Here is a 20017-nt window from a genome sequence, read left to right as displayed (position 1 = left end):
GAGCGAGAGCGAGAGCGGCAGGCGGCAAGCACGGCGGCAGAGAATAGCCGCCGCGCCGCCAGGCCCAGCCAGTGTCGCGGGCGGGCGCGGACGGCCGAGAGAGCGGCCGCCACTCTGCGCGCCGCCGCGCCGCGCCTCCCGCGCTTGCTACCGCCCAACGTCCGACAGCCTGTGCGGACCAGCCCCAAACCTGCGCCGCAACCACCCGCGCCGTTCAAACCACCGAGGATGGGGCTACACACGGCCACACCACAGTCGCCAACCAGTCGCCACGGCAGCGCCGCAAACCACGGCCAAACTGCAGCTACCGCGCGCTACAGCCTGGCTCGGCCCGCCGAGAATCGCCGCCCCCGCCCACATGCCGCCCCCACAGCCCCAGCCGACGACCCGCCACAATGGCCAAACCTTCGGCAAAAGTGCCACACCGTCGCCGCGCCAGCCCGGCCAGCGCGGCCGCCGCCACAGCCACACAAGCGGAGGCGTGCGGCGATGCCGGCCGTGCAAACGCACCTCCGCCGCCCCATCGCCCTCCCACCGTTTCCCGATCGGCCCGCAGCCGTCGGGCCACCTCGCCCGCCAACATTCGCGCCCCTTTCTCACAAAATTGCCCGCCGCAAACAAAACGGGCGCCGCCTGCGCAACATCGGCACCGGCCAACCGAGCGCCGCCGCCCCTCGCCGCTTACGCGAGGGGGGCTGACCGCCGTCCGCAACTACAGACACACCGAATCTGCCTCCAAGCACACACGACAGCCGACCTCCTACATTTATACGCCGCAAGCCACCCAACGGTGTGTGGCGGAGGGCACTTTTTACGTTACGTGCCACTGTCGTCATTGCCTCCCTTTGCCGTTCCAGTCGCGTATGGTTCGCGGGAACAACGACTGTCTGAAAGCCTCCGTGCGCGCTCGAATCTCTCTACTTTTACTACATTCGGGATCTCCTCGGGAGGTATATACGTACGGGGAAGCAATATATTCGATACCTCATCCGGAAACGCACCCTCTCGAAAACCTGGCGAGCAAGCTACACCGCGATGCAGAGAGCGCCTCCCTTGCAGAGTCTGCCACTTAACTATCACGGTTACCACATAACCCTGTGACGAAACGTTGGACCTTTCTCTATCTCCTCCGTCAACCCGACCTGCTACGCATCCCACACTGGTGGGCAACACTCACGTATGGGTCGGTCGAACGCGTGTTTTTGTAAGCCACCTCCTTTGTTGATGGACTACATTTTTGCTAAGCATTCTCCCAGTGCATCTCAACCTGGTACCCGCCTTACCAACAATTACTTTTATCTGATCATCATTCCACTTCCAAATCATTCCGCACGCATACTCCCAGATACATATTTTACAGACGTCACAGCTACCAGTGTTTGTCCCGCTATCATATAATCAATCATACAATAAACGATCCTTCTTTCTGTATATTCGCAATACATCACATTTGTCTATGTTAAGGGGACAGTTGCCACTCCCTGCACCGGGTGCCTATCCGCTGCCGATCGTCCTGCAACCTCTCTGTATACTACATACAGCACATCATCCGCGAAACGACGCATGGAACGTCCGGCACTATCTACTAGCTCATTTATATGATATGAATTGTGAAAAGCAATGGTCCCATAACACTCCCCCGTGGCACGCCAGGGGTTACTTTAACGTCTGTAGACGTCTGTCTCTCCATTGATAACAACATGCTGTGTTCCGTCTGCTAACATCTCGTCAATCCAGCCACACAGTTGGTCTGATATTCTGTAGACTCTTACGTCGTTTATCAGGCGACGGTGCGGAGCTGTATCGAACGCCTTCCGGACGTCAACGACAATGGCATCCACCTGGGAGCCTGTATCTCATATTTTCTGGGTCTCATGCGCAAATAAAGCGAGCTGGGGGTCTCACACACGATCGCTGTTTCCGGAATCCAACATGGATTCCTACATAGTAGACTCTGGAGTTTCCACAAACGACATGATACTCGAGCAAACAACATGTTCTACAACACATCGACGTCAGAGATATGGGTCTATGGTTTTTGCGCATCTGCTCGACGACTGGGACTACCTGTGCTCTTTTCCAATCATTTGGAACCCTCCCTTCCTCTCCAGAGACTTGCGGTACACGGCTGTTAGAAGGGGGGCAGGTTGTTTCGCGTACCCTGTGTAGGAATCGCGAATTGGTAATCCCGTCGGGTCCGGCGGACTTTCCCATTCCTCCTTGGACACTTATTTCGATGTCAGCCGGTTTCTCGTTCGTGCGAGCATTTAGAGACGGAACTGCAGTGCGGTCCGTCCTCTGTGAAACAGCTTTGGAAACAGGTGTTTAGGTATTTCACAGCTTTACGCGTGTCATCCTCTGTTTCAATGCCATCACCATGCCGGAGTGTCTGGATATGCTGTTTCGAGCCACTTACTGATTCAACGCAAGACCGGAACGTCCTAGCATTTTCTGTCAACGTCGGTACATAGGGTTTGTTCTACTTTCGAATTCACTGAACGCTTCACGCATAGCCCTCCTTACGCTCACACTTTGGACATCGTTTAGCTTCTGTTTGTCTCGGAGGTTTTGGCTGCGTTTAAACTTTGGGTGAAGCTCTCTTTGCTTTCGCAACAGTTTCCTAACGTTGTTGTTGTAGTATACCACGGTGGGTTTTTTTTCCCATCCCTCACAGTTCGACACTCGGCACGTACCTGTCTAAAAACGCATTTTTACCATTGCCTTGCACTTTCTCCATGAACACTCAACATTGTCAGTGTCGGAACAGGCATTTGCCTTTTCATCTGTCGGGTCGTCTGCAAATCTGCCTTCTATTACTCTTGCTAGCCAAAACAGATAGATACACCGTCCTCCCTGCAACGGCCTTATGATCACTGCGTCCCTGTTCTGCACATACAGAGTCGAAACACGTTCGGGTCTGTTTGTCATCCGTAGGTCCACGATGTTATCTCCACGAGTCGGTTCTCTGTTCATTTTGCTCGAGGTGATTTTCGGACAGTGCACTCAGTATAATGTCACTCGATGCTCTCTGTCCCCCTACCACCCGTCCTGAACATCATCTGAGTGTCCCAGTCTATATCGGGTAAATTGAAATCTCCACCTAAGACCCTAACATGCTGAGGAAAATGTATGTGAAATGTGTTTCCAAAATCCGTCTCTCCGTTGTTCTGCCACTAATGCTGCTGCGTCGGGAGGTCGGTCAAAGGAGCCAATTATTATTAAACTTATTAAACCTAGCTCGGTTGTTGGGTGTAACCTCCACCCACAATATTTCACAGGAACCATCCACCTCTACTTCACTACAGGATCAAAACTACTACTCAAACAGCGACGAACACACCACCACCGGTTGCATGCAATCGAGCCTTTCTAAAACACCGTCTGTACCTTTGTGACAATTTCGGCAGAATTTATCCCTGGCGTCAGCCAGCTTTCTGTACCTTATCACGATTGCAGAGCTTCGGTGCTTTCTCTGTCAGCGCTTGCGGTTCCGGTACTGTACCAACGCAGCTTCGACAGTTGACAATTAACAAACGATACCGATTGCTGCTTGGTCCCCGCACCCGTTGAGGCTGCTGTTGCCCCCTTTCTGTACTTGCCCAAGGCCATCTAACCTAACAAAACCGCCCAGCCCACGCCACACAACCCCTGCTACCCGTGTAGCCGCTTGTTGCGTGTAGTGCTCTCCACCTAAGACTATAACATGCCTTCGACATTCGCAGTGTACAACACCTTAGGTTAGGGTTGGCGTCGCTTGGGTTAGGTTAGGTTACGTTAGGTGGACGTGGGTTAGGTTAAGGGTTAAAGTTAGGTTAGGCGTCAAAGTTAGGTTAAGCGTTCGGACGTGAGGCGTCAGGTGGCCGCACCTACCTTACGGCCGGACATCTTAGGTTAGGCTAAGGGCGCCGAGGTCACGTTACGTTCACCTTCGGGCGCCACACGTAGCTGTCACAGGTAGGTAGTAGTTCGGTCGGTCGGTCGTCGGCAAGCCGCAAAAAACTACAGACGACGTCGACAACAAGACCGAGCAGGAGGCAGATATATACCGAGCGCCAAAGAGACCGACCACACACACACACACACACACACACACACAAAACAACAAACACCACCCACCGGCCAAAGGGGCACCAAAAAAACCCACAAAGCCGAGCACCACACGTCGCGACCAGAGGCAACCCGCAACCGCAACGGCGCTTTCCGCACCGGGCCGGATGCACGTACGACAACACCGCTACCCGTACACAAGGCCTCCCATTGCACACAGCCGCTCTGTGTTCAACATCATCAATGGCGCGCCCGCGGCTCGTCGCGGTCGCAGCCATGACGCCGCCGCCACTTTTGCACCAACACATTCACGCACCGCAAAACAGCTCGCCGACCCACCGACACAGCACAGCCGACAAACAAAAACAACCGCGGCGGCGGCAACAAAACAAAACAAACACCTCGCACCAAGCGTCCGACAGAAAACAAACGGACAGGCACACAGGCCTCTGCTAACGACCACGACACAGCGGCACGCTGCCCCTTTCCCGCCACTCTCGATTCACAGCGCACGCGACCCCGTCGTCGACGACGACACGCGACGGGCTCGCTTCCCGCAACCTACACCTTTCCGCCACTACGCACGGCTCCACCCGACGCCCGTCGCAACGGCACTACTGCACGCACTATCACCCCCGCCGCCGCCGCCGCCGCCGCCGCCGCCTCCTCCTCTCTCCCCCTTCCCGTACACAACAACACAGCCAAAAACACACTCACGACCCAAACATAACAACATGGCACGTGCATCGGCGCACACCCCCAACCAGTCACCGTCGACACAACCACACGCAAGGCACGGAAAAACCGGCGTCCTTCCACGTTGCCATCAAAGCAGCACAAACAACCACACAGGAGGAACCACCAACAACTGCCGGCCGGCCGGCAACCACCAAACGCACATTCCCGCTCGCCACCACACACCTCTCGGCAGCCGTTTCGCAAAGACATGACATGACATGACGCGACATCATCGCATCACGGGCGACGCACGCACACCGACCCACTTTCCCGCCCGTCTCTCTCTCTCTTTTTCTTCCGACGCCTTCGGCCGAGCACACACGTACGTGGCACAACGCCCAACACAGTCACACACAGTCGACAGGCGCACGCCCAGGCACGCAACGACGCAGCGCAGCAAAGGCGCCCGCGACACATACCTCCTCTCCCGTCTCGCCGCCGACCGCCAGCCAGCCACTCGCAATGTGCACTGGCCAACCGGACACACGTCCACCGCGCCGCCTCCGACCACCCGCCAGGGGGCGCTCACGTCCGCGACAACAGCGCGGCCCGCCGCCGGGCGGGCCCAGCCCGGCCCAGGCGGCGCGCGCTGCTCTGCACTCGGCGCGCCGCGCCACACATCCTGCTGCAGACCGGGCTCGTCTCTCTGTACGCGTCTGCGTCTGCCCGCATCTCATCTTCCTGCGCATCAACACAAACGAGGCCACGTGAGCAAACCCCCGTCACAACGCCACATCACGCACTGCCTTGTCGACCGCCTAAATAAATGCACTCACCCACCAGCCATCCGCTTCGTCCTCTTCTTGCTTACTCGTTGTTCGTCGTTGTTGCTGCTGCACCAGCACCAGCACCAGCACCGGCGGCGGCGGCGGCGGCGGCGGCGGCGGCGGCGGCGGCGGCGGCGGCGGCGGCAGCGGCAGCGGCAGCGCACACAGCCCCCAGCCGGCCGCATCCGAGGGGGCCCCGCCGCCAGCGTCGCCTCCTTGGGCACAGGTGCGGTGCTGTGGCCGCCCATCCAACCGCATTTGCTGGCCGTCCCAGCCGCCAGGCAGGCGTTCCCACTGCCGCGCACCGCCTCTGCTGCAGAAGACGAACAAACGAAACGTACAAACATACACGCACCCGAAGCGTGGCCACACACGGACGGGACCGACAGGCTCCAAGGCGACCAAACGATGGAAAAACAAACACAAAAACAAAAGACACGCGAGCGAGCGAGCAAGCACGCAGTCGCCTCGCCTCTGTCCTCCCGCCCCCGCCCTTCTCCCCACCACATGCCCACAAACACCACCGCCTGCCCGCATCTCCACATTCGCCCCCTCCATTTGTTCCCTTGCGTTCGTTCCTTCCTTCCTTCCATGTGTCTGCGTGCGCGGCGCCTCTCCAACATCCGCCGTCCGTCCGTCCCGTTTTCGCCGTACCACACGCCACCGTCGGCGCCGCCTCGCCTCCTCCCAGTCCACCACCGCCGCCGCCCCTGTCCGCCCCGCACACCACCATACACCGCTGCTTGTCCCGGCCGTTGCCACCAAAGGCGCCAGCCGCAAACCGCGCCAAACGCCGCAGCGCGCGTGCGTCCTTCCTTCTTGCTTGCTTCTCCGTGCCGACGCTGCCTCTATTCCCGCACCCATTCGGCCGACAAGCACTGGCGTCGACGACACAGCCGTTGGGCTCCGGCACTGCGCGTACCGGAGTTACACGCGCACCCCCCCTCGCGAACGCACGACTCATTCTCTTTGTTGTTTCTCCTCTTTCTTACGTCTTCGTTTCTTGTTTGTTTGTTTGTTTGTTTTTTTTTTTTTCCTCCCACCGCCGCATGTGACACAATGGCCTCCCTCCCCCTTTCGTTCGTTGTCGCCGCTTTGTTTCTCTTTCTCATTGGTGCACGTCCGACGCGCTCCATTTCCACCACACCACGGCCATCGGCCTCCTCAACGGGCAGGCGCAGTGTGCCATTCTCCGGCGCACAAGCACACCGCGCGGCTCGCTCTCCTCGCCCCCACGCCACGCCACGCCACGCAGCACAAATGATGCTGTCTCGCAACACGACACACGGTGCGCACACCCCCGACCACGCGGCTCTTAAAAGGCATGGCACCGGCGACATGCGCCGCCCCGGCCCGCATCCGTCGTCTCACGTTCACTGCCGGCCGCGTCTGAGGCTACAACCGCACCACAACAACGGTCCCCTCCCGGCAACACATTTGTTGCACAAACACAACCGCCGAGCGCAGCGCGAGCCACCCACACGCGCCCTCCCCGTCTTTAAAAGCCTCCGCGTCTCCTTTCTCCTTTCGCGCCCCTCCCATCTCCCGAATATGCCAGCAGCGGTGCCACTACCGCGAAACGGACACGCCTTCCGGGCCACATGCAAGGGCACGCCCACCACCAACTACTGCCATATTCGCGGACGCAGTTAGGCAACACGCAACGCACTCTCCACCTACTTTCTCTCTCTCGTCCATTCTCTTTAAAACACACGAACCAACCAACCACGGCTAACACACTTTTTCGCGACACCTTTGACTGCGTTATCTTGACCGTGACGGCAGCTATCGACCTTCCAATTCCCCACTAAACACACACACACCCCTACATACACACCCTTCGCTACACCGGACAACAACAGCGTACACAACAGGAGGGCACACGAAACGGCAGGCAAGGGCAACGCATTCTCATAGATTCCTCCTCCGAGCCATGTCGGCGAACGTTTCATCCGGGAAGGCAATGCAATTCAGCCGTCACCACGGCCGACACCTGCAGCCGCGCCGTAAACGCCTTTCAGTGCGGCTGCAATGCACGGGAACGTTCCGTTGCTATAGACAGCGCCTCTCCGTTTTTCCCTGCTTCGTTTTCCGGTGATTGCTTCTCCATTTTGTTTGTTTTATTACTTTCCGTTCCCCTCCTCCACCATTGTTTCCGTCCCCAACAGTTTTGCTCATTCCACACGTTCTGCCCAGACACGACACTCGACCGATCAAAGGTCAGCCTTTCGTCACCGTTCGCGGCGCCGACGGTGCCACAGTGCGACTGGTGTGAACACCGACACGTTGCCATGACGCCGGTGTACCGCGCCGATATTGACAGTTACTCAGAGCCGCCGGATCGGATCACATCACCGACACACCTGCCATTTCACACCGGGGGACACAGACCAACGAAACGCGTGTACGCCCATAACAACAAACAACGACCGTCGTCGTCTAGCCTCACGCTTACTGTACTCAACCGAACACACGTGCACCGTGAATGACGTGCGTGCGCACAACAGTCCAATCAATCATCAGTCAAACTGCAGAAACGGCTATCATCAAATCAAGGGCCAAATAGGTACACCACCGTGCGTGTCGCCTACCCCACCCGCCCGTACATTTCTTGGCGACTTCGTAATGGATGATAGTACGACACGTCCATTTAAAACGTCACCAACACACACACACCAACGCGCCGTACAGCAAAGGGAATAGTCGACGGCAACACAACATTTCACCCTCGCCATCATGTATGATGTGACAACAGACGGCCGTAACGGTGACATCCAACAATCAATCAATCGCGAGGACTTTCAATTGCAGTCACGTGACTAACCGGGCAGACGGAGACAAAGACATGAATCAGCGCCACAGACAGCACCAACACCTCCTATCGATCTATCTGTGTGTCGACAAACAACCACGCCAAGACTCGTGCACGCATTCCACGTCACACCGGCGGCAACCAAACCCTCGCGGCCGTACCCCAGTAACCACAACCACAACCACATTCGAGACCACACCACCACGGCACAGCAGCACCACCAGCTGCCTCGCAACCAACCAAACCGGGTAGCTATGCCGCCCCTCTCACTCACTCACTCACTCACTCACTCACACACACACAAACAATTCCGCTCTTCCCGCAAAGGCAATTTGGTGGCCCTGAAAAGGGCCGTTTTGCCGCTCTCGCAACGGAGGGAGCTTCCTTCCTTCCTTCCTTCCTTCCTTCCTTCCTTCCAAGAGCCGAAGTAACAACCTCCTCCTTACTTGGAGCTCGTGTACTTGGTCACCGCCTTCGTGCCCTCGCTCACGGCGTGCTTGGCCAGCTCGCCAGGCAGCAAGAGCCGCACAGCCGTCTGGATCTCGCGGGACGTGATGGTCGAGCGCTTGTTGTAGTGCGCCAGGCGAGACGCCTCGGCCGCAATGCGCTCGAAAATGTCGTTCACGAAGCTGTTCATGATGCTCATCGCCTTCGACGAGATGCCCGTGTCGGGGTGCACCTGCTTCAGCACCTTGTAGATGTAGATGGCATAGCTCTCCTTCCTCTTGCGCTTCTTCTTCTTGTCGCCCTTCGAAATGTTCTTCTGCGCCTTGCCGGCCTTCTTGGCGGCCTTCCCGCTAGTCTTGGGCGGCATCTCGAACGTACAACAACAGGCAGCAAGCGCTCCGCTCTAGTCAGCGTCTCCCCACACAGTGGCACCCGCCGCTACCGCAACACCGCACCTTTACCAGCTCGCCCTGTTGCGGCCGCCGACCAATGGGGCGCGCGCGCAACCGGCCGCCGCACCCGAGCCCATAAAGGGACCCCCACCCCGCCGCCGCCGGCACACGCACGCACTCCGCTGCTCGACTCGCTGCGGCTCGCACCGTTACGGTTACGTGTTTAGCGCTTACGCCACTAGCCAAACGCCATGTCCGGACGCGGAAAGGGAGGCAAAGTCAAGGGCAAGTCAAAGTCCCGCTCAAGCAGGGCTGGGCTCCAGTTCCCGGTCGGCAGAATCCACCGCCTCCTGCGCAAGGGAAACTACGCCGAGCGCGTCGGCGCCGGGGCGCCCGTCTACCTCGCCGCCGTCATGGAGTACCTCGCGGCTGAGGTGCTCGAGCTGGCCGGAAACGCGGCCCGCGACAACAAGAAGACGCGCATCATCCCGCGCCACCTGCAGCTCGCCATCCGCAACGACGAGGAGCTCAACAAGCTCTTGTCGGGCGTCACCATCGCACAGGGTGGTGTCCTGCCCAACATCCAGGCCGTCCTGCTGCCAAAGAAGACCGAGAAGAAGGCCTAAACAGGGACCGCGGCGCTGCGCTTGCGTGCTCCCTGCACGCAAACGCAAACGCGCCTTTGCCTTGCCGGCTCGCCTCACAACAATCGGCCCTTTTCAGGGCCACCACACAAACCTACGTCCAAAGCAAAGTTTCCGTCGTCCTCGCCGCACTTTACAACAACGTCCACAGCGCCGGCGCACGTCCGCCATCTTGTCCACAGCCCGTGTGGCCGAACACACACACATTTTTTCTGCACCCCTCCACGCACGCACAGTCGCGTTCCAAACAACGACAACGACATCAATACACCAATAATGTGATGTGATCATTGTTAATATGTTCATAATTAAAAGAGCGCGTAACGGCCCGACGACGGACGACACGCGGGCCGCCGCGCGCGCTCTCCAAACACACAGGCACAGGACAAACCAAACCAAACCAAACAGCTGATCCGATCGATGATCCGGCCCGCGCCACAAACAAACCACGCACACACCGGACTCAGCCGCGCCCTCCCGCATCCATCATCACACACGTCACGTCGAAACTCCAAACGGAACGCACGCACGCAAAGCAACAGAGGCGCACAACAACAACAACAACAACAACAAACACACACACACAGAGGCAGGCAGGCAACACAGACCCTTTCGCACTTTTCAATTTCCGAACAGTGTGGTGGCCCTGAAAAGGGCCGTTTTTCGTCTCTCCCACCAAGCACGGGCAACGGCACGGCCGCGGGAAGGCCACAGCACAGCACACCGGCTGCCTGCCTAACCGCCGAAACCGTACAGGGTGCGCCCCTGCCTCTTCAGGGCGTACACCACGTCCATGGCCGTCACAGTCTTGCGCTTGGCGTGCTCAGTGTACGTCACCGCGTCGCGGATCACGTTCTCCAGGAACACCTTCAGCACTCCGCGGGTCTCCTCGTAGATCAGACCAGAGATGCGCTTCACGCCGCCCCTGCGAGCCAGGCGGCGGATGGCGGGCTTCGTGATGCCCTGGATGTTGTCGCGCAACACCTTGCGGTGCCGCTTGGCGCCACCCTTGCCCAGCCCCTTTCCTCCCTTGCCGCGGCCTGTCATTCTTCCTCCTCCTCAAGCAACAAAAAAAGCACAAGCGGCAGCTCCTCACCCGGCGCTAGCGAGTCGGCTACGGTGCGCCGTGAGCGCGCGCCGCCCCCCTATATAGACTCTGGCCCGCCCTCCCCCCACCACGCGCACCGAGGGCATATAAGCGCAGCACGGGCCCGCGCGGGCCCAACCGGGAGCCGTCGGGAGCGGTCGACTGAGGTACAACGGACAACGGACAGCGAGCGAGCAGCCGCCAAGAGAGCGGAGCGCTCCCCACCCTCGCACCAGTCCCCCTCCACCGTCCATCCCGCCTGCCGGTGGGCCGGAGCTGTAGCGGGCGCCGCAGAGTGACCTTAGTCATCGCGCGGACGACGCAGCGAGCGGACGTGCTGAGGACGACGCCGCGCTCTCACGAGTCCGCCGATCTCCAACGAGTTTCCGCACATCCCAACGGGAAGATACGCAAAATTGCCGAGCCACCCACGCAAATTGTCGTGTTACCCTCACCTGCCACCCCAGAAGTGGTGAATAAAAGCAAAAGTGTTGTACCCACGATACAGTGTCGCTGGCAGTCAGACTGTCTCCCCCATAAGTACAGGGAATACGCATACCAGGGCCTGCGGCATTGCCCAGTAACCCGCGTATGACAGAATAGGCTGACTCAGGGCGTGGAAACGTATAACGGTGACAACTAAGCGCTCCTGAGTCGGATCCCCACAAGCGACTGTAGAGAACCGACACAACAACGACCATCATGTACTCGGACAAGGCAAAGATTCCGACTTCACCCAACCCACAGCAACCACCTGTACCCTCCTCTACTACCAGGTCTTCGCAACCAGGGCCATCGTCCGAGGACAAGGGCAAGCGACTGCAACTCGAAGACCTCAGAACCGTCACGTACGAGATTCTATACCTTCCGGACGACTCAGCTACAGAGAGGAAACTGACTATCTTCATTAATCAATTTTTCAAACAGGAAATGCGGGATGCTATCAAAGACCTAAAGGTCAGACGAGATGGCATCGCCCTTATCAAAATCGCGAAACCGGGAGAAGAAACCCTCCTACAAAAACTCTTTAGGCTCCATCTAAATCACAAAATTGTAGTGAGACAACTCTGTCCTCGCGAACCAAGGGAAAGACAGCCCAGGCGTGATCAAGGCAGGCCCCCCCTATCGGCAGTAATCAAGAAAGTTCCTCTCGAAGTTGAAGACCAAGAAGTCCGGAAACAACTGCAAGATCAGGGTCTCACCATTGAGAAGGCGTGGCGAATCAGGTCTCGCGCCAGGAACGCCCCCACAAGGATGATCCGTGTCATAACGAGGGACCAAGAGACCCTCGACAAAATCCTAACCCAAGGGGTAGTAATAGACTATTCGCGGAAGGAAACAGAACCCTCGAATTTCCCCCCACCTCAACCAGCCCAGTGTAGTCTATGCTTATCGTTCGACCATCCAACCAAAAACTGTGTAGGTAAGCCAAAGTGCCCCCAGTGCAGTGGAGACCACACCCTCTCCCAATGCAACAGCCTTGGCGCTGAAAAATGCGCCAACTGCGAAGGCCCCCATTCTGCACTCTCCTACCGCTGCCCGCTGCGCCCCAAGGAGGCTCCGAAGCCAGAGCTTCAAGCCCCCATCAAGTTAATCGACGAGCCAGCGCAGATCGCAGTGGAGGACATCCAGCAGGAGGTGGTGCTGAAAGCAGACTTCCTGAGGGTCCTAGCCGGCTCCCTGATTAACCTGTTCCAGGACAGGAAGGAGGAGATCGTTAGAACAATTAACCAGGTCGCTTTTCAAGCCCTGGAAAAAACAATAAAAGCCACCCAGACGGGATGCAGGCTGCACATCACCGTTAAAGACCAGTGGCACCCACAAACAAGACTCCTCAGCACACACGACAACACACTAAACGGACCACCAGCAAACACACAAAATAGGACTCCCGACGACACTCACCACACACCCCGCCCACCTACCAGAAGTTAAAACAGCAGGACAACACCTCTTACAAGACAGACATGGATAACACTGCCACACTCACCCACACAAACTTCCTCTTCGTAAATGCGAGGGGGGTAGTAAACAGAAGAACTATGCTGATGCATACACTTATAAATGACCACATACATGTAGCGGGCGTGGCCGAAACCTGGCTGAAAGAGGGAAAGGATTGCAATATACCTAAATACAACTGCTTCCGTAAAGATAGGGCTGACGGAAGGGGAGGCGTAGCTCTGTATGTTCTAAACTCGATACCCGCCACCGAAACCCCCCTCCCCCCAGCGCTACAAAACCTAGAGGCGATAGTGGTTAAAATCAGGGGAACTAACAGACGTTCAATCTCAGTGGCATGCCTATACAACCCCCCCGACAGTCCCCTCCCACTCCAATTCCTACAACACCTGCAAACCTTAGACAAATTCATTCTCCTATCCGACCTCAACGCCAGACACCCCCAACTCGGAGACTGGACAGATAACCAAAACGGACGCACACTCTTCGACATCCTAGCCACTCAACCAATAGACCGCCTTCCCATCTATGACTACACCTTCATAGGGCACAACGGACAGTCTGCCCCCGACCACATCCTGTTTAGCCCCACACTGACGGACACCATCACCTCCCCAAAGATCGGCAATCCGATAACGAGCGACCACCTACCACTCACCTTCTCCACAGAGGCACTCAACCCTCCAGACCCCCCTCCCACCAGACGTACCATCCGCAACTACGAAAATGCAAATTGGGAACGATATTGCGAAGTCATCACAGACCAATTAAACTTCCCAGTGAGCATCACTGACGACAACGACCTACTATTAGTGACCAGACGCCTTGAAGACGCAATCAAACAAGCCACCGACGAAGCAATACCGACGAAAACCATAAATAACTGGAGACCATCCATCCCCCGTGAGGCCCTACAGCTAATACAACAAAAGAAACGACTACACAGAGAGATTAGACGTACGAACAACCCAGATCTAAGACGACTTTGGAACAGACTAAACAACAGAGTCAGGAACATAATATCCACACATAGACAAACACAGTGGGACGACACCTGCAAACAACTAGACTACAGGAGTGGAGGCAAATTCTGGAAAAAATTCAGGACACTAACGGGACAACGACGAACTACTGAACTTACCTTAATAACAAACAACGAACCGACAACAGACAAACGTGAACAGGCGACCATCTTCAAACAGGTACTGCAGGAGGTATACTCCTTCCCCAATGACAATCTCTTTGACGAAGTACACAGACGTACAGTGGAACTACAACTAAATCGAATACTCACCACAGCAACAGTGGACACAGAGAACGAACACAACCTGACCAAGGAAATAACCAACACTGAAATAGCCGAAGCCATCCACACAGGACGTAACTCCGCTCCTGGACAAAACGAAATCCGACGACTGCACCTACAGAAAGCCCCCCCCCACATCCTCATCCCCATTCTCTCCATAATCTTCAATTATTGCCTCACCTATGAAACGTTACCGACCAACTGGAAGACGAGTAAGACAATTATGATCCTCAAGCCTGACAAACCGAAGACTGACCCCCGCTCATACAGACCAATCTCTCTGCTGGACGTTATAGGGAAGACATACGAACGCATATTAGCGAACAGACTTAGAAAATTCACAGAAGACAAAGGACTACCCCCGACAATCCAGGCAGGCTTCAGACCCAACCACTCGACGAATGACCCTCTCTTTAAACTTACTAACAGCATTACTAAAGGATTCAACGACGGACGATGCACGCTCGCGGTATTCCTAGACATCGAGCGTGCATTCGACAAGCTGTGGCATCAAGGGCTCCTCCTCAAACTAAGCCGACTAGGACTCCCCATTAAATTCATTAAAATCATAAAAGCCTACCTTAGCAACAGAGTATGCAGGATCCATGTAGGGGATCAACATTCCGAACCGTTCACGCCACAGGCAGGTGTCCCACAAGGAGGCATCCTGTCCCCGACCCTGTACGCGCTGTACACAGCAGACATCCCCACCACAGCGACAACAGACGAGACAGTCGCACTATATGCAGACGACACTGCATATTGGTGCACTGCCCCAAACACCAGGACCATACAACGGAAAACGACGGACTACCTACAAAAACTTCAGACCTGGATGACGCAGTGGCGAATCCGACCCAACCCGACCAAAACACAGACCATATTCTTCCAACACAGACACCGAACCAAGAACAGGAACCAAAACACTGGCGACTTACAACTAACACTATGGAACACGCCACTGACGCTTACTAACTCCGCGAAATACTTAGGCGTGTTCCTAGACAAGCATCTAAACTGGCAGACGCACATCAACTACCTCCTCAACAGAACAAGAAAAAGACAAGGACTCATACGACAGGTGCAGGGTCGCCTCCATGGCTGCCGCCTGGAGACGGCCCTGCACACATACAAGACCTTCGTCAGGCCGGTCATGGAGTATGCAGCCGCACCCCTGGCTGGTCTGGCGAAGAGCCAGGCGGACAGACTCTACAGAACTGAGAGAAGACTACTTCGCAGCATCACCAAACTCCCCCCCCAGACGCCGAGCAACGACGTGTATGACATCACCAACATAGAACCACTACAAACTCGACTAACGAAACTACGCGCCAACTACGGCAGACACATACTGACGAAACGACCAGATATGGAAGACTTATTGACCTCTGAAATCCCGGAAAGGAGGCGCCCTAAATTCAAATACATCCATCCAGCGCGTACAGTGGCACAAAACACGACCTCCCAATTCCCCGACCTTGCTCCCACCATGACCCCACTCGTAAGCGACTCCCTCACTCCCCCACATCTCGACGCCAGGATGTAGGCAACGACCCTACACACACACACCTACACACACACACACACACAACGCACGCAACGGCCACATACACAATAGCAATAACAAGCAATAACACGTAAATCTGAGTAGTTACACTTCCCTCCTAAATACATATCGCCACCTTAAATATATGTCTACCTAAATTTATTTATTTAAGATTTATATGTTTTTATATGTCCTCCTAAAATTATATGTTCTTCTTAAATTTAAATGTTTTTTTCCTTCTTTTTAAATTTATATGTTTTTCCTAAAATTATATGTTCTCACTATGTACTAACTATATCTCTAAATTCTTACTATATGTCTTCCATGATAACTACATAAATGTCTCTCGAATGTCAAAATAATTTAAACCCAATAATGTTCAAAAATGACAATGTTAACTTTACATATTACCAGAATAACAAAGCTTGGCACAATTGCAAGCAAATGACATCCAAAAAGCAAAAAATGTACCGAACACCACCGGCCGAAAAAGAGCAACCAGCAAGCTCTAAAAAGGCCCGCCCTCTCCATCAGGGAGGGAATGAAATGTGCCAAAAAAAAAAAAAAAAAAAAAAAAAAAAAAAAAAAAAAAAAAAAAAAAAAAAAAAAAAAACCGCGCGGGCCCGTTGTCAAGGCAGCACCGGACGCTTCGCTACCGCACGCACCGCTAACCGCTATGGCCCGCACAAAGCAAACGGCCCGCAAGTCCACCGGCGGAAAGGCGCCGCGCAAACAGCTCGCCACCAAGGCGGCGAGGAAGAGCGCGCCCGCCACCGGCGGCGTCAAGAAGCCCCACCGCTACAGGCCGGGCACCGTCGCCCTGCGAGAAATCAGGCGCTACCAGAAGAGCACAGAGCTGCTCATCCGCAAGCTGCCGTTCCAGCGCCTAGTGCGCGAGATCGCCCAGGACTTCAAGACCGACCTGCGCTTCCAGAGCTCCGCAGTCATGGCCCTGCAGGAGGCCAGCGAGGCCTACCTCGTCGGCCTCTTCGAAGACACCAACCTGTGCGCAATCCACGCCAAGCGCGTCACCATCATGCCCAAGGACATCCAGCTCGCGCGCCGCATCCGCGGCGAGCGCGCCTAAACCGCTTAGCCGCGGCACGGCACCGCACGCGCGCAACACAAAAAAAACGGCCCTTTTCAGGGCCACTAACATCTCTCCGTCGCGAGCAAAACTTTTGTCGGTCTTGCCGCCCAGCCTCTCTCTCTAGCCCCGTTAAAACAACCACCACAATTCCCCACCCTCCCTCCCGTACACAGCCGCTCTCGCCAACAATCACAATCGACGTCATCCCACCCCACCCCTTCAAATACACACAAACAAACAGCCGGACGACGTCACCACGGGTGGCTGGCCGCCGCCGTCTCCGAGGCGCCACCGCGCCTTCCCAATTCCCGCCGGCCACTTCCACGTCTCAACGTCCCCGTCCCCCTTTCACACAGAGAGGACACACACATAACAAACAAGACGCGCCATCCGCAAAGCAAGCAAACAAACAGAGTCTCCAGAAACATGAGAAACCAACCGTCGGCCGCCGCACAAAATACAAAACACAAAACAAAACGGCCACAACCGCTCCGCTACCGCGCGCCGCCGCCTACCGCCACCGGCCCCACAATCCAACCACCACGGCACGCACACAGTACCCACAAGGGTCATACAGAAACGCCACACAAACACCAACCAACCCACACACACACACACACACACACACACACACCCCGGCGCATGCACGCACGGCCACCCAAACAAGACAACACAACGCGCCAAGCACGACAATCAACGCCTTCCCGACGTCCTCTGATGGCCCTGAGAAGGGCCGTTTTGGGCCGCGCGCAGCCGTGCCATCGCGCGCCACTAGACGACGCGGGGGAGGGGGGTGGGGGACGACGGGGTCAAGCGCCAGCCCTTCCCTTCCTTCCCCTTTCCTTTCTTTACTTTAACTTCACTTCTTCTTCTTGGGCGAAGCCTTCGCCTTAGACGGCGTCGTCGCCTTCTTCGGGCGCGGCGCCTTCGGCTTCTTCGTCGGAACCTTCGCGGCCTTCTTCGCCTTCGACGGCGACTTGGCCTTGGCCGGCTTGGCCGCAGCCGCCTTCTTCGCACCCGCGGGAGCCGCCGACGCCGCAGACGCCTTCTTGGCGGCGCCCGCCTTCCGACTGGCGGCGCCCGCCTTCCGACCGGTCGCCGCCTTCACGCCACCAGCCTTCTTTGCGCCGGCCGCACGGGCGCCCTTCTTCTCCTTGCTGGCCGGAGCGGCGCGCTTCTTCTTCGCACCGCCGGCACGGGCCTTGCCGCCCTCGGCCGCCCCGCCGCCGGCGCCGGCAAGCTTGAAAGAGCCGGACGCGCCCTTCCCCTTCGTCTGCACCAGCTCGCCAGCCACGACGGCCGACTTGAGGTACTTCTTGATAAAGGGCGCCAGCTTCTCCGCGTCCAGCTTGTAGTGCGCGGCAATGTACTTCTTGATCGCCTGCAGCGACGAGCCGCCGCGCTCCTTCAGACTCTTGATGGCGGCCGTCACCATCTCAGAGGTGCGCGGGTGCGCAGGCTTGGCGCGCGGCTTCTTCGCAGACGCCGCAGACTTGGCCTTCTTCGTCGTGCCGGTGGCGGCGGGTGCCGCAGCAGTCTCGTTCGTAGCCGCCTGATCTGCCATTATTTCGACGACGCGCGTACACACACGAGAGCGAGAGCGAGAGCGGCAGGCGGCAAGCACGGCGGCAGAGAATAGCCGCCGCGCCGCCAGGCCCAGCCAGTGTCGCGGGCGGGCGCGGACGGCCGAGAGAGCGGCCGCCACTCTGCGCGCCGCCGCGCCGCGCCTCCCGCGCTTGCTACCGCCCAACGTCCGACAGCCTGTGCGGACCAGCCCCAAACCTGCGCCGCAACCACCCGCGCCGTTCAAACCACCGAGGATGGGGCTACACACGGCCACACCACAGTCGCCAACCAGTCGCCACGGCAGCGCCGCAAACCACGGCCAAACTGCAGCTACCGCGCGCTACAGCCTGGCTCGGCCCGCCGAGAATCGCCGCCCCCGCCCACATGCCGCCCCCACAGCCCCAGCCGACGACCCGCCACAATGGCCAAACCTTCGGCAAAAGTGCCACACCGTCGCCGCGCCAGCCCGGCCAGCGCGGCCGCCGCCACAGCCACACAAGCGGAGGCGTGCGGCGATGCCGGCCGTGCAAACGCACCTCCGCCGCCCCATCGCCCTCCCACCGTTTCCCGATCGGCCCGCAGCCGTCGGGCCACCTCGCCCGCCAACATTCGCGCCCCTTTCTCACAAAATTGCCCGCCGCAAACAAAACGGGCGCCGCCTGCGCAACATCGGCACCGGCCAACCGAGCGCCGCCGCCCCTCGCCGCTTACGCGAGGGGGGCTGACCGCCGTCCGCAACTACAGACACACCGAATCTGCCTCCAAGCACACACGACAGCCGACCTCCTACATTTATACGCCGCAAGCCACCCAACGGTGTGTGGCGGAGGGCACTTTTTACGTTACGTGCCACTGTCGTCATTGCCTCCCTTTGCCGTTCCAGTCGCGTATGGTTCGCGGGAACAACGACTGTCTGAAAGCCTCCGTGCGCGCTCGAATCTCTCTACTTTTACTACATTCGGGATCTCCTCGGGAGGTATATACGTACGGGGAAGCAATATATTCGATACCTCATCCGGAAACGCACCCTCTCGAAAACCTGGCGAGCAAGCTACACCGCGATGCAGAGAGCGCCTCCCTTGCAGAGTCTGCCACTAACCCTGTGACGAAACGTTGGACCTTTCTCTATCTCCTCCGTCAACCCGACCTGCTACGCATCCCACACTGGTGGGCAACACTCACGTATGGGTCGGTCGAACGCGTGTTTTTGTAAGCCACCTCCTTTGTTGATGGACTACATTTTTGCTAAGCATTCTCCCAGTGCATCTCAACCTGGTACCCGCCTTACCAACAATTACTTTTATCTGATCATCATTCCACTTCCAAATCATTCCGCACGCATACTCCCAGATACATATTTTACAGACGTCACAGCTACCAGTGTTTGTCCCGCTATCATATAATCAATCATACAATAAACGATCCTTCTTTCTGTATATTCGCAATACATCACATTTGTCTATGTTAAGGGGACAGTTGCCACTCCCTGCACCGGGTGCCTATCCGCTGCCGATCGTCCTGCAACCTCTCTGTATACTACATACAGCACATCATCCGCGAAACGACGCATGGAACGTCCGGCACTATCTACTAGCTCATTTATATGATATGAA

At 57.0% G+C, this 20017-nt stretch overlaps 1 protein-coding gene across 1 annotated transcript; it reads left to right on the top strand.

Moving 5' to 3' along the window:
• The first annotated feature begins 4214 nt into the window (after nt 1–4214).
• Nucleotides 4215–4997, top strand: LOC126232489 (uncharacterized). The gene has a single exon (XM_049942739.1). The coding sequence runs from the start codon at nt 4215–4217 to the stop codon at nt 4995–4997; it is 783 nt and encodes a 260-aa protein (XP_049798696.1).
• The last annotated feature ends 15020 nt before the right edge of the window (nt 4998–20017 follow it).

This window comes from Schistocerca nitens, unplaced genomic scaffold (assembly GCF_023898315.1).
Source record: "Schistocerca nitens isolate TAMUIC-IGC-003100 unplaced genomic scaffold, iqSchNite1.1 HiC_scaffold_519, whole genome shotgun sequence".
NCBI lineage: Eukaryota > Metazoa > Arthropoda > Insecta > Orthoptera > Acrididae > Schistocerca > Schistocerca nitens.
Note: the sequence above shows the minus strand (reverse complement) of the source record. Positions and strands in the feature narration are given on the sequence as shown.